This window comes from Scyliorhinus canicula, chromosome 18 (assembly GCF_902713615.1).
Source record: "Scyliorhinus canicula chromosome 18, sScyCan1.1, whole genome shotgun sequence".
In the NCBI taxonomy this organism is placed as follows: Eukaryota; Metazoa; Chordata; class Chondrichthyes; order Carcharhiniformes; family Scyliorhinidae; genus Scyliorhinus; species Scyliorhinus canicula.
Window position 1 is genome coordinate 69,323,159 of NC_052163.1, and position 14,791 is coordinate 69,337,949.

The 14,791-nt window shown below is 50.2% G+C and overlaps 1 protein-coding gene across 4 annotated transcripts in view; it reads left to right on the forward strand.

The window, feature by feature from the left end:
• The window catches only part of LOC119953246 (ras-related protein Rab-37-like), a 506,036-nt gene extending 492,472 nt beyond the window's left edge, over positions 1 to 13,564 (forward strand). For 3 of the 4 annotated variants that reach the window (XM_038777293.1, XM_038777289.1, XM_038777290.1), the window contains 4 exons: positions 249 to 314; positions 9,375 to 9,431; positions 10,560 to 10,636; positions 11,192 to 13,564. In XM_038777293.1, the coding sequence (XP_038633221.1) occupies positions 249 to 314; positions 9,375 to 9,431; positions 10,560 to 10,636; positions 11,192 to 11,297 (306 nt within the window). In that variant the 3' untranslated portion in view covers positions 11,298 to 13,564. The remainder of the gene's footprint in view (positions 1 to 248; positions 315 to 9,374; positions 9,432 to 10,559; positions 10,637 to 11,191) is intronic. The other variant, XM_038777292.1, reaches the window with a different exon arrangement.
• Positions 13,565 to 14,791: the final 1,227 nt, after the last annotated feature.

Genomic DNA, 14,791 nt, shown 5'->3' on the forward strand with positions numbered 1-14,791 from the left:
TTGACGCCTACTCTATTTATACTAAGCCAGACATTGTTAAAGGTTCCCCACCCCCTTGTCCCCGGGGGAGCTGGTATTCTGAAATATCCACGGCCGGTCACAACACTGGTGGTTGGTAAATTGGAGTTGATCACCTCTTAATCGGCCAATGAGACCTGTGCCACTTTTCAACTTACATTTCCTAAGGATAAAAAATGTATTCAATAAAAAAATTTTATTAACATTTTATCTGTTACGTTCTCTCTCAGGCCTGGTTGACAGAGGTACATGAATATGCACAACAGGATGTAGTCATCATGTTGCTCGGTAACAAGGTTCGTACTCAGTCATCATTTCATTTTATGTTGCATGACATAATTTTACTAAAATATCCAGAATATCAACTTTGTTTCATCATTTCCAAAGGAAAGGTACACAAAGATTTCACAAAACCCAAATTTGACATGAATGGGCCTTTAGGAGCAGTGAGTAGTATGGGTGCTACAATTGATCTCAGTGCCATTTGCAGAAGGACAGAAATTCCATGAGGATTCCTGATTGACATTTCAGGACTTACATTGGAAATAGAGAAATAGCTGTAATATATTCCATGGTCTGATATACTCACTGTTGCTGCAGCATGAATGGTGGTTTGGATGAGGATGTCTGGTGAGCACATAGGGAACTGAATATCTTCAACCAGGAACAGTGAGAGAAGATCAACCTGGATTGTAAATAACTGGTAGACAGGAGAATGAAGGGGAATGTTTTACGGTGTTACTTCAATGGAAGGGGCAAATTACCTATTTACTATCAGTGCAAAACGACATTTACATCGTCTGGAATTTGGCATCCAAATCTGAGCACTGTCCTGTGAAGAATTCTAACACTGCTTTCACATCTGAATCTCTGCTCATCTCAAGCTCTCGAAACTTCAATGTTTATACACAACTTCCAACTTGTATGTCCATTTGAAATCTCTGGTTTCTGTCTTAGTCCCTCAGTCTCTCATTGAGAAAATCTGCACCTCAATCTCTCATTCAGAATGTCAGTACCTCAGGGCGGAATTCACCGTCCAGCGATGTCAGAATCTCGAAACAGGATAGTGTAGAGAATCGTCTGTGAGCCGGGCACCTGATGGAATACCAGGCTCCAGAATACCAACCTCAACCAGTGCCGGCTACTCCACACATCCAGTTGGCATGCCATTAACAGGCCGGACCTGGTATTCTCCAGGTCCTCTGTGATGCTCTGCCTCTGCCAGAAGGAAATACCGAAGGCGAGGTTCACATTTGGTTTTAGAAATCGGGGAACAGGCATCGTGGCTGCCAAGGGAAAGGGAAGGGGTATGTTCCCAGAGGTGCGATTGTGGACTGCTGGTCCTGCCACTGGCAGGGCTGCCTGTGGGGAGGGGGGGAGTCTGCCAGGGCCAGGGGGGCGACCACGCTGTGGGGTGGGGGCGAACCCCCCCCCCCCCCCCCCCCCGGGACTGGGGTGTCCAGGCACGGACCGCCATTGCCGTGGCCTGCAAGGCAACCATCTTCATAAGCACCACACTGCCCCCCCACCCAGGCGCCGGACAGGGTCCAGCCATCGTTCCCACTGCCGGCAGGGGACAGGTACCGGGGCCAGAGGCCCCTGCTGCGCCGGCACCGATGGGGTCAGGGGTGCGGTACGGAGGGCAGAGTGCAAGGGAATGGCGTGGGGGTGGGAATGGAGAGGGGAGGAGAGGGACATATGGGGTAGGGGGTTGCAATGCAGGCCAGGGCGACTGTGTAGCCCATTGAACCTGGTTGGGCACAGGGGTACGCACCATGCTAACAGGTCTGCCTTTCATCCCCTTTCAGACAATGGACTTTGGAATCCAACCAGGAATGGCGGCCTTGATCCTAGCCATCGCAGCCCTAGCGCATACACTGAAGCTTTACGAGCAGGTGCTGCTCGGAAAGGACCCCACAGCGGCAGAGCCTGCCCCAGTGGAACAGGAACCTGCCGGTGAGGATGGAGAGTCAGCCATCCAACAGGCCAAGGATGAGGTGGAATGGAGGCGCTGCATCAGGCCTTGTGTGTACTGGCAGCACCTGTAATTCGAGGGCTTGCTGGACCAGGTGTATCGTCGATGACTCCACCATGGGGTATGGGGAAAGACATCCTCTCCCAGTGGCTATCAAGGTGTCTGTCATCCTAAATCTCAATCACCTCAGTGCACAGGAGGCCGTGTATGCCCGGTTAGCACAATACATCAAATTCAATGTGAACCTAGCCCACCAGGATGCCCGGGCAGTGGGGTTCGCTACCATCACCAGGATGCCCCGGGTCCAGGTGGTGATCGACGGGATGTATGTCCCCCTACGAGCACCAGCGCTTGACGGGTTGGTCTTCACAAACCGAAAAGGGTTCCACTGAATGAACGTGCAGCTGTAGTGTGACCATGAGATGCACATCATGTACGTCTGCGCCCGATACCCGGGCAGGGGGCACGACGCTTTCATCCAGGCACATTCGACGGTTCCCCACCTTTGACGTGCATCACCGGCTGAGGGGTTAGCTCCTGGGTGACCGGGGTTATCCGCTGTGGTCGTGGCTGATTACGACTATCCGGAGGCCAGAGATCAATGCGGAGCCCTTCTCCAACAATGCCAATGTCATGACCAGGCCCGTGCAGGTGCAGGAGGCCACACAAAGTGTGTGACAGGGCCGGCATGCTTAGGACGCTCTAAACACCTCCAGGGGGCCGAACCGATGGCATGAACACCCCAGCCGGCCTGCGCTCCCTCCTGGCCGGCCCCCTCTCCCACCTCGCTCCCCCCCACCCCCCAGCTGATGTGGCACAGCCCCAGAGGGAGGTGGCCCAGTCCCTGCACTCCATGGCTGTGACATGGAGACCCTGGTTGAGACACTAGCGGGCCTCCAGGACTGGCAGGGGAGGCCCAGGAGTTTGCTCCGGTCGGACCTCCATCCCATGGAGTAGCCTGGGGGCCATCGGGCACCCTGAGGGAGGAGGAGGTGATGGGGCCTGCGCCGGTGACTCCCGCAGTGGAGGTATTGGAACACCATAGCGGCTCGGACTGTCCCCCTCATGACCCTGTCACATCCAATGGGCAGCGGGCAGAACAGGGTGGCACCAGGCCACGTGGGACATCCAAGCAATTGCCGGGCTCATCCAGGCACGGTTGCTCCAGTGGTCGGCAGCCAAATGGGGTCCAGGTCACAGGGCAGGAATCACAGGAGGCTGTCTCCACTCCTAATGTACCACCTGGGGATCCACCTAGATGTAGCGTTAGGGCTGGTAAGGCTGGTAGTCACCAGCTAAGTTGGCATGGGTGCATGACACAGGATAGCATTTGGGGTGAGGGCACTGTTATAACCTGCCTGCTTACCACTGGCTGGGGACAAATGGCAATCCCACAATCCTATGGGAGTATGAGCTTCCCCAATGAGGGGGGCGGAGAAATCATTTGCAGACTCCCTGCATAAATAGAGCTGGCCAGTAGGGAACCAGCCAGAGCTAGAGAAGAGTGAGCAGCAAGGGAAATTGCTGCTGCTGTTGTATATATATGTTATTGTAAATAAATGTTATTTCTTTGTATCCTTAAAACTCGCGCTGAATTCTTCGTGGCCCTCACAAAACTGGCGACGAGGGTTAAAGTGAGTAGCTGTCTACACTGCTGAAGCCACCTCCCTGGATTTTTGTTGGTACAGGTTGGAAGTTGTTTTCTATTACACCATGCCTCTGTATGGACGTTTGGATGTTTTTGATGCTGCGCTGGAAAGCTGGAACCAGTACGCACAATGGATGCATTACTATTTCCGGGCAAACAGCATCACCGAAAATGAGCGGCAGGTGGTCAGATTGCTCACCGCCTGCGGCCCGCATACGTTTGGGGTGTTTAGGAGCCTTACGTACCCAGCTGCGCCGGACACCAAAACGTTTAATGTACTTGTGAACTTAGTGGGGCAACATTTTAACCCAACCCCATCCCCGATAGTCCAACGTTACCGGTTTAATACCGCTGAGTGGACCCCAGGAGAATCCCTTGTCGACTTTCTATCCAGGCTACGCAGGATTGCGGAGTACTGTGACTGGTGAGACCTTGTCAGAAATGTTACGCGACCGTTTGGTTTGCGGTATTAGCAATGCGGCCACCCGGAGAAAGTTGTTAGCCGAGCCAACATTGACTTTTCAACGGGCCACTCAAATAGTATTGTCCCGAGACAGCGCAGAACGGGGAGTGCAGGAGCTACAGGGAATGGCGGTGCATGCCTTGGGGCGCAACCCGTTCCGTCCAAAAGCATCCCCCTGCACCCCTGCGGTACCTTGGGCGAGGCGACATCCGGATCAACGCCAGTGGCCGTCTGACATTCCCCCCTGAAGGGAGCCTTCTCCAGAACCAATGGATGAGGAGCCATGTCCGTGTAAGACTTGTAGGCCCGACCCCTTCGCGGACGCCGGTCCTGGGGGCGCTAGAAGGGCCGTCGTTCCGACTGAAACTGGGGCCAGCCCAGGGGCCGTACCTTCCATTTGGATGAACCTACTCCCAAGGATGTGGAGACGGAGGACGACTGCCTGAAGCTGCATTGTGTGGCAGCTCCCCGTGTGGCCCCCATTAAAGTGACAGTACAGGTCAATGGTCACACACTTAAGATGGAGTTGTACACTGGCGCAGCGGTCTCCGTGATCGCCCAGAGGACTTTCGAACGCATCAAGCAGGGTATACAGACCCTTACATTAACCGACACACAGGCCAGGTTGGCCACCTATACGGGGGAACCATTGGACATTGCAGGAACTATGATGACCCCTGTTGTTTATGAACGCCAGGAGGTGCGTTTCCCACTTATCGTGGTGCGCGGCCATGGGCCCAACCTGTTGGGTCGGGACTGCAGTGGCAGCACATCGTCCAAACAGTTTCTGGAGGGTTGACTGGGGTGCGAGGATGATACCCAGATGCATTCCAGCCCGGTTTGGGGAAATTAAAAGGGGCCGTAGCCCGTATCCAAGTCGAACCAGGAGCCACGCCGTGCTATTTCTGGGCGCGCCCGGTGCCTTACGCCTTGCTCGAGAAGGTAGAAGGGGAGCTCACTCGTGTGCAGACTTTGGGTATTATCAGGCCCGTCCGTTTTGCTGACTGGGCAGCACCAATTGTACCTGTAATGAAGCCAGATGCCACAGTTCGCTTGTGTGGCGACGATAAACTTACAGTGAATACAGCTTCCCGACTCGACCGATACCCAATGCCTCGCATAGAGGATCTCTACGCGAAGCTTGCAGGCGGACTCCCGTTCACAAAATTAGATACAAGTCACGCCTACCTACAGTTGGAGCTGGACCCTGCCTCCCGACCATATGTAACGATTAATACACACCGGGGCCTGTATGAATATACACGTTTGCCCTTTGGAGTATCCTCTGCCTGCGCTATTTTTCAACACCTTATGGAGGGCATTTTGAGAGGTTTACCGCGTGTTGCTGTCTACTTAGATAACGTTTTGATCACAGGGACGTCGGAGCAGGAACATTTGTAAAATTTGGAGGCTGTCCTTAGACGCTTTTCGGAGGCTGGAGTCCGTTTATGTCGCACAAAGTACGTCTTTCAGGCAAAGGAAGTAGGCTACCTGGGTTATCGGGTGGACCGCGAAGGTTTGCACCCCTTCGCAGAGAAGGTGCGCACGATTCAACAGGCCCCGGCCCCAATCTGACACTTCGCATCTTCGTTCGTTTCTCGGCCTAGTAAACTATTACGGGAAGTTCCTCCCCAATCTGGCAACTATGCTGGCCCCGTTGCACCTTCTGCTAAAGAAGAATCACACCTGGGTTTGGGGTCAGCCGCAAGAAGCCGCTTTCCGGCGGGTAAAACAACAATTGTCGTCATCTGGATTACTAACCCACTATGATCCTGGAAAGCCTTTGCTCGTCACATGTGATACATCCCCGTATGGTATTGGGGCCGTCCTGTCCCACAAGATGGAGAATGGAGCCGAGCGGCCGATAGCTTTCACCTCCCGCACATTGACTGTAGCGGAAAAAAAGTACGCGCAGATCGAGAAGGAGGGCCTGGCAGTGGTCTTTGCGGTGAAACGTTTCCACCAGTACGTATATGGCCGCCACTTCACTATCGTGACTGATCATACGCCTCTGCTGGGACTTTTCAGAGAGGATAAGCCAATACCGCCCATTGCTTCCACACGGATCCAGCGCTGGGCTTTGTTGCTCGCTGCATACGAGTATTCTCTGGAACACAAACCAGGAACCCAGATAGGGAATGCCAACGCACTAAGCCGATTGCCTTAATCGACCGGCCCCATGTCAATCCCCACGACTGGTGAGGTGGTTGCAACCCTAAATTTTATGGACACCTTGCCTATCACGGCATCACAGATCTGTGAGTGGACCCAGACGGAGCCAGTCCTGTCAAAGGTTCAGCACATAGTCCAGTATAGTGGGCAGGATAGACAGCTCCCAGGCGAGTTGCGGGCATTTTCCTCCAAGCTGTCAGAATTCAGCGTGGAAGACAGCATCCTCTTGTGGGTTATGCATGTGATTGTCCCGGAAAAAGGACAGGAACTGATACTGAGAAACTTGCACTATGGGCATCCAGGTGTGACCAAAATGAAAATGTTGGCCCGGAGTCATGTCAGGTGGCCAGGCCTCGACACCGACATTGAGAAGGTCGCCCAAAACTGCTCCATTTGACAGGAGCATCAGAAGCTTACGCCAGCCGCTATTTCACTTCGGCGCGCTTGCATGCCGATTTCACCGACCTTTTTCAAGGATCCATATTCCTTCTATTAATCGATGCCCAGTCTAAATGGCTCGAGGCACAACGTCCTGCGCAACAATCGAGAAGATGCGCTTGTCTTTCGATACGCATGGCCTCCCTGAGGTGCTGGTCATGAAAATGAAAATCGCTTATTGTCACGAGTGGGCTTCAATGAAGTTACTGTGAAAAGCTCCTAGTCGCCACATTCCGGCACCTGTCCGGGGAGGCTGAAACGGGAATCGAACCGTGCTGCTGGCCTGCTTGGTCTGCTTTAAAAGCCGGCGATTTAGCCTGGTGAGCTAAATCAGCCCCTAAATCATGGACAATGGCACTCCGTTCACAAGTGAAGAGTTTGCGAGGTTCATGAAGATGAATGGCATACGCCATATCCGCACTGCCCCTTACCACCCGCCTTCAAATGGGTTGGCGGAGCGCGCAGTGCAGACATTCAAATGAGGCCTAAAGAAGCAGTCTTCCGGGTCGATGGACACGAGACTGGCTCGTTTTTTGTTTTCATATAGGACCACCCCCATGCGGTGACTGGGGTAGCTCCCACAGAACTTCTAATGGGCCGGAGACTTCGCACCCTCCTTAGCATGGTTTTCCTGGACATTGGCGCAAAAGTACGCCGCACACAAGAACGGCAGGGACATGGTTTTTCTCGGCATCGGTCGATGCGGCAGTTTGCGCCCGGTGACCCAGTGTTCGTTCAGAATTTTGCTGGTGGTACCCAGTGGGTTCCTGGCGTAATCTTTCGCCAAACGGGCCCTATCTCTTACCAGGTGCAAGCCCAGGCTTGTCTCCAGCGCAAAATGTAGACCATGTTCGGTCCAGAAGATTATCCCTTCCAAAGATTCCCCGCCGCCAGAGCTCATTTCTACAACCACAGAGACCAGACACAATGGAAAGTATTCCTTACAATCTTCCTCTGGTGCCTCACTCAAAGTCTGCGCAAGTCGTGGAGATAGAGACGCTGAGATGACGGAGGTAGCAGACTCCGACTCCGAGATGGAGACACAAGACACCTCCGAGGGGGAATCCTCGGGCCCACGAGCTGTGGATGTACAACCGTTACGCCGTTCATCACGGAAGCGCCGTTCTCCGTCTCGTTACATGCCGCCCGATCCAGCGCCTCGTGCAAATGGTGTCCAGCCTGCGGCAAAACGAGTTCAACGCCCTCCTTCGCCAGGGTCTTCAGTGGATTCCTTGGACCTTGGGGGAGGGATGTTCTAACCTGCCTGCTTACCATTGGTTTGGGACTAATGACAATCCCACAATCCTATGGGAGTATGAGCTTCCCCAGTGAGGTGGGCGGAGAAATCATTAGCAGGCTCCCTGCATAAATAGAGCTGGCCAGTTTGGAACCAGCCAGAGCTAGAGAGGAGTGAGCAGCAAGAGAAGTTGCTGCTGCTGTTGTATACATATGTTATTGTAAATAAATGTTATTTCTTTGTATCCTTAAAACTCGTGCTGGATTCTTCGTTGCCCTCACAAAAGGCACAAACTGTTGTAGAGATGTTCATCTGTTACATTCAAAATAATCACCTCAGCGCAAAAGTTCCAAACTGCCTCAGTACTCTTTCATAAGGCTGTGAGGGAGGGGGCGCTAGGGGCAGTTGTGGGAATCGCAGGGGGAAATGAGTGGACGATGGAGATGGGCAGGGCCGGACCTGAAATCCGACACGCAAATCGCCCAATACCCCGCCCATCCCCCTCCCCCACCCCCTTAACCCTCCCCACCTCCCCTAGGGTTTGATGTGACCGTGCGATGAATGGTCAGCACGCATGCAGGGATCACCCAAGCATATGGTGAAACGTGCTACCGTGGGCAGGAGTCAGATGCTGTCGAACGATGCAGAGCACCAGAACTCATCGCAGAGTGGGTTGTCATGATCCTCCATCCCATGGACCAAACCTGCGGTTACTGCCAACCTAGGGTCCACACTCCATAGTGAAGCAGGTAGGAATCACAGAGGGGGTTCCAGGGTGGATGATTGGTGATGCAGGGAGGGTGGTCATCGGAAGTGTTTCGGTTCGTCCGGAGGTGGCAGCCGTTCATCAACTTCTTTGGGGAAAATTAACCGTCAGCAGGTTGGGGGGGGGGGGGGGGGGGGGGGGGTTGTTTAGTTTAGAGTAGGGTGTTGGAAAAGGTGGGACCTGTGAGGGAGGAAGACGGCCTTTGCAATATGTTTATATTTGTATGCACATTGTTTCTTCTGTTGTTGTTATAAAACCATAAATACCTCAATAAAATGTTTATTAAAAAAATTACATGATTATATTATCTCACTCAGAATGTCTGTACCTCAATATCTCATTGAGAATGGCGGTACCTCCATCTACATTCATAGTTCCTGTACCTCAATCTATTCAGTGACCATCTCTCTGCTGGGAATAATATGATTCTCTATGGAGAGGGTAGATTCAATATCATATGAAAATAATATTTAGAAATCCATTTCCCAAAGTATTTCTGATTTTCCATCTTCGTCACTGTTTTCATGTTAGCTGTGGCCTGGTATGGCCCATCATTCACTTGACCATCAGATAGCTCTTGAGCTTGCCAGCCTGACTCATCAATTATATCCCAAATATATATTGTGTTGAAATCCTCAATATCCATTGCTGTTACAGGCCGACATAACCAGTGAGAGAGCCATCAAGAGAGAAGAAGGCGAGAAACTGGCCAGGGTAAGCTGACGTGCAGTTCTAACTAAGTAACTTATTTTGACAATATTATATTGACATGTGTCAGCCATATGTGTGGCACTCTTTCATCTGAGTAAGAGGTTCATGGGTTAAAGTTCCACTCTTGAGCAACAAAATCAAGGCTGACAATCAAGTGCAGAATGAAAGAGTACTACACTGTCAGAAAAGCCATCTCTCAGGGATGATGTTAAACTGAAGCTCCCATCAGACCTCTTGGGATGTAGAAGGATATGGATGGCCCTAAATGAGGAAGAGTGAGTGAATTGTCCCAGTGTCCTCACCAATATCTATGCCTCAAGCAGCAGCAATAAGATATTATCTGGTCCGCATCACATTGATGTGTGGGGATCCTGCTGTGTGGAAATTGGCTGCTATGTATCTCATATCACAACAGTGACTGCACTTCAAAATTATTTCACTGGCTGTGAAGAGCTTAATAATAATAATAATAATAATCGCTCAGTGTCACAAGTAGGCTTCAATTCAGTTACTGTGAAAAGCTCCTAGTCACCACATTTTGTCGCCTGTTCGGGGAGGCCAGTACGGGAATTGAATCCGCGCTGCTGCCTTGTTCTGCAATACAAGTCAGCTATTTAGCCCACTGTGCTAAACCGTCCCCTGCTAAACCAGCTTGTAGGTGGCTGAAGGTTGTGAAAGGCACTATATAAATACGTGTTTGTTAATTATCAGGTACATTGATCTCTGGATTCACATTTCAAACCCACAAACATGATCTACCTTCAGGAGCTTCCTAGTGTGCCATGCTGTACCCACCATGCTTGGTGCAGTTGTAAAATGAACCCCTCTATTCTCAGATATTCTGTCCTTTCACAAACAGGAAACAGTGACACTAATGTGTGATCTACTGTGATATCTACACAGGAGTCATAGAGTTTTAGAGGTTTACAGCATAAAAAGAGGCCCTTTGGCCCATCATGTCTGTGCCGACCATCAAATACTTACCTATTCTAATCCCATTTCCAGCGCTTGGTCCATAGCCTTGTAAGCTGTGGCGTTTCTAGTGTCCAGAACACATACAAGCATGTCAGATGTTAGTAACATGTCTGTGCCTGACCCTTCTCTAATAATATGCCTGTATCTGATCCACAGGAATATGGAGTTCCTTTCATAGAGACCAGTGCCAAAACTGGCATCAACGTGGAGCTGGCTTTCCTGGCTGTGGCTAAGTACGTTTTGATTTGATTTAATTTTTGATTGGTACTCAAACCTTGACAGCATTCAGAGCGTGTGGACGAGGGGTAATGAGTCCACTTCTATAAAGGATGACCCATCAGATTTCTTCTGTGGTCATTTCTTGGTGAGTCCATATGTTATCAGGTGGATTGAATTCAATGAGATTTGAATTGAAGATGTCAATGTCCCATAAACACTTCACCACCTTTAAATTTCTAATGTCAATTACAAGCTGTGAGAAAAAGGTTATCTTTAAGTTATGTTCAAGTTCCCATTCCATTCCTACTCCTTCCTACATTCAGTGGGCATTGCTAAAAGGTTTTCAGGTAAGAGCAGGTTCTGGCTCTGTTGCGATGCATGGCTCCGCTCCATCAGAGGATTTGCTCTTTTCACATTGTCTGGACTCAGAATAGACAAATGGGTCGATGGGTTGGGAAGGGCCAATGGAAACTGCACCCCAGATACTGAGGGAAATTCTTGGATGGTGGGGTGGCATGTATGTAATGGGGCAATAAACGCATTGGGTAACTAACTTCCTCTCATTGCAGGGAGCTGAAACACAGGTCTGTCAATCAACCCAACGAACTGAAATTCCAAATCCACGAGTATATCGAATCTCAGAGGGAAAAGTCCAGCTGTTGTGGGTTTGAATAAGGGACTGATGTGATTGGAGGATTCAGAGTTCGAAGCAGCAATCAGCTTCACTGGTTGGCTCTGAATGGGTGGAAAAACTTGCACTATTTGCAAATAGGCATTCACAGTTTGGTGTGCAGTGTACCCAGCCCATATCTCCCATACCCCTACCCACCCTGTGTCATACCGCTGCCCATTCATGTCCATAAGACATAGAAGGAGAATTAGGCCACTCAGCCGAAACGAGTGTGCTCTGCCATTCAATCATGGCTGATATTTTACTCATCCTGGTTCTCCTCTCTTCTTCTCATACCGCTACCCACCCCATGTCATACCGCTACCTACCCCTTGCCATACCGCTACCCACCCCATGTCATACCGCTACCTACCCCTTGCCATACTGCTACCCACCCCATGTCATACCGCTACCTACCCCTTGCCATACCGCTGCCCACCCCATGTCCATAAGACATAGAAGGAGAATTAGGCCACTCAGCCGAAACGAGTGTGCTCTGCCATTCAATCATGGCTGATATTTTACTCATCCTGGTTCTCCTCTCTTCTTCTCATACCGCTACCCACCCCATGTCATACCGCTACCTACCCCTTGCCATACTGCTACCCACCCCATGTCATACTGCTACCCACCCGATCCTATAACCAACTTGTACCTCTGATACACTTACCCACCCCATCGTATACCCAACTTGTATCTCCCATATCCCAACCCATCCCATACCCTACCTACCCCATGTCATACCAGTACCCACTCCATCGTACACCCAACTCGTATCTCCCTAACCCTACCCACCACATCCTATACCCCAGCCCACCCCATCTCATAGCCATCCCATACCCCGACCCATCCCATCCCCATCCTGTACCTATCCCATACCACTACCCCCATGACTCCATCCCCAACTCATATCTATCCCATACCCCTACCCACCCCATGCCATACCACTACGCACCCTATCCTATACCCAACTCAAATCTCCCATACTCTTACCTACGCCATCCTATACCCAGCTCGTATCTCCCACACCCTTACCCACCTCATCTCATACCCCTACCTTCCCATCTGATACCCCTACTCACCCCATACCATGCCACTACCACCCCATCCCATGCCCAACCAATATCTCCCACTCTTACCCACCCCATCCCATACCTCTACCCACCCAATCTCATACCACTACCCCCTCCATTTCATACCCAACCAGTATCTCCCATACCCCTACCCACCCCATCCCATACCCATCTTGTATCTATCCGATACCCCTACCCATTCCACCCTATCCCATTTCGACCCCATACCCATCCCCTACCCACCCCATCCCCATCCTGTATATATCCCATATCCCTACCCACCCCACCCCGTATCTATCCCATTCCCAGTTTTCCATACCTATACCTATCTATCCCCATACAGTATCCATCCCATACACATCCAATACTCATATGCATTCTGTGCATATACATGTCCATCCCAGACCATACCCAATATGCACCAATATCATAATAATAAAAGCAAAATGCTGTGGATACTAGATATCTTAAACAAAAACAGAAAATGCTGGAAAAACTAGCAGCATCTGTTGAGAAAAAAATAGAGTAACGTTTCAAGCCAGTAACATGACTCCCACACCATTGTCTTAAGCCATTCCACATTGAATCTCATATCCATGCTAGTTGCATTCTTTTTGTGAACCTGTCCCGTTCCATATTCGTACCACGTGATGTGACATCTACAACACAAAACAAGATTATGCCAGTTTGAAATGTACTTCTCTTCAAATCAGTGATGTATGTGGGATGTCGGAACATTCTCTGTGATTTTGAGATATCCCATGCAATGGAATTGATGAGACATAAGCCCCTATGATTGCTGACCTATGTGGGCTCCTGGTCCACTAACCTATCCTGGCATTTGTAAATCTATAACCACTTTCAGCCCTGATGCTGGCGTTGGACTGGGCTTCGCACAGTAAGAAGTTTTACAACACCAGGTTAAGGTTCAACAGGTTTGTTTCAAACCATTAGCTTTTGGAGCACTGAATGAGGAAGGAGCAGCGCTCCGACAGTTAGTGATTTGAAACAAACCAGTTGGACTTTAACCTGGTGTTGTAAGACTTTTACTGTGCCCACTTTCAGCCCTGCAGACCTCCGAGATCCCAGATTCCTCCATTCTGGCCTCTTTTACATCCTGGATTGTTATATTCTACCATTGGCAGTTGTGCCCTAAACTCTGGAATTTTCTCATTAAATTTCTCCATTTCTGTCTCCTCTTTGAAGCTGCTCCTTAAGCCATTACACAGGGGGCTGAATGAACACTGCATGGGGTCTACGTAGAGCTGAAGGCCAGGGGCAATCCCCTCCACATTTGCAGGAATGCCGCTCCATGGAACAAATGGATGCTCGGGATACAGCCATAGTCCCATGGGAACCCAGTGGCCTAGTGTGAATTAGTGCCCTCTAACTGACACCGCAGGCTTTCGGCAGAGGGAACAGAAAGGAACAGCCTGGGCTGAGGCTGAGCATTTTCATTGCCATTCTGCGTGTTAGCTGAAAGCCCCTGGTTTGCTCAGCTCCCCCCGTAACCCTCTACCATCCCAGCTCCCCCCGTAACCCTCTACCATCCCAGCTCCTGCAGTCCATTAGTCAGTCGATGGACTTCCTACAGGGTGGCACCAATTGAATTTCTCAACATAAATGGGGGCAGTGACCCTCGCCATGTGAAGTGGACAGACCAATTAGGGAGCTCTTGGCCACTGGTATTCAGGATGATAACCGTCCATTCAGTTCTGGAGAGAGTGCAAGTCTCTGATTCTATGAAGGTAAAATAATGGGGGTGGGTTGCATACGCTAAACTTCTCCCAAGTGCAGAAGAGCTACTAGTGACCTAATTGAGGTGTTTAAGGTGATGAAAGAATTTTATATGATCGATAGAAAGGAACTGTTTTCTCTGATGACAGTAATTCCAGAACAAAGGAGCATAAAATTAAAATAAGAGCTTGGCCAATCATGGATGATGTCAGGAAGCTCTTCGACACACAAAGAACAGTTGAATCTGGAACTCTGTCCCCCAAAAATGTTGTGAGGCCGAAGGTCAATTGGAAATTTCAAAACTGAGAGAGATTTTTGTTAGGCAAGGGGATTAAGGGTGACATTGGTAGATGGACTTAAGATATAGAACATAAGAATTAGGAGCAGGAGTAGGCCATATGGCCCCTCGAACCTGCTCTGCCATTCAATGAGATCATGGCTGATGTTTTGTGACTTAGCTCCACTATCCGGCCCGAACACCATAATCCTTAATCCCTTTATTCTTCAAAAATCTATCCATCTTTATCTTAAAAACATTTAATGAAGGAGCCTCAACTGCTTCACTGGGCAAGGAATTTTCGTAGATTCACAACCCTTTGGGAAAAGAAGTTCCTCCTAAACTCAGTCCTAAATCTACTTCCCCTTATTTTGAGGCTATGCCCCCTAGTTCTGCTGTCACCTGCCAGTGG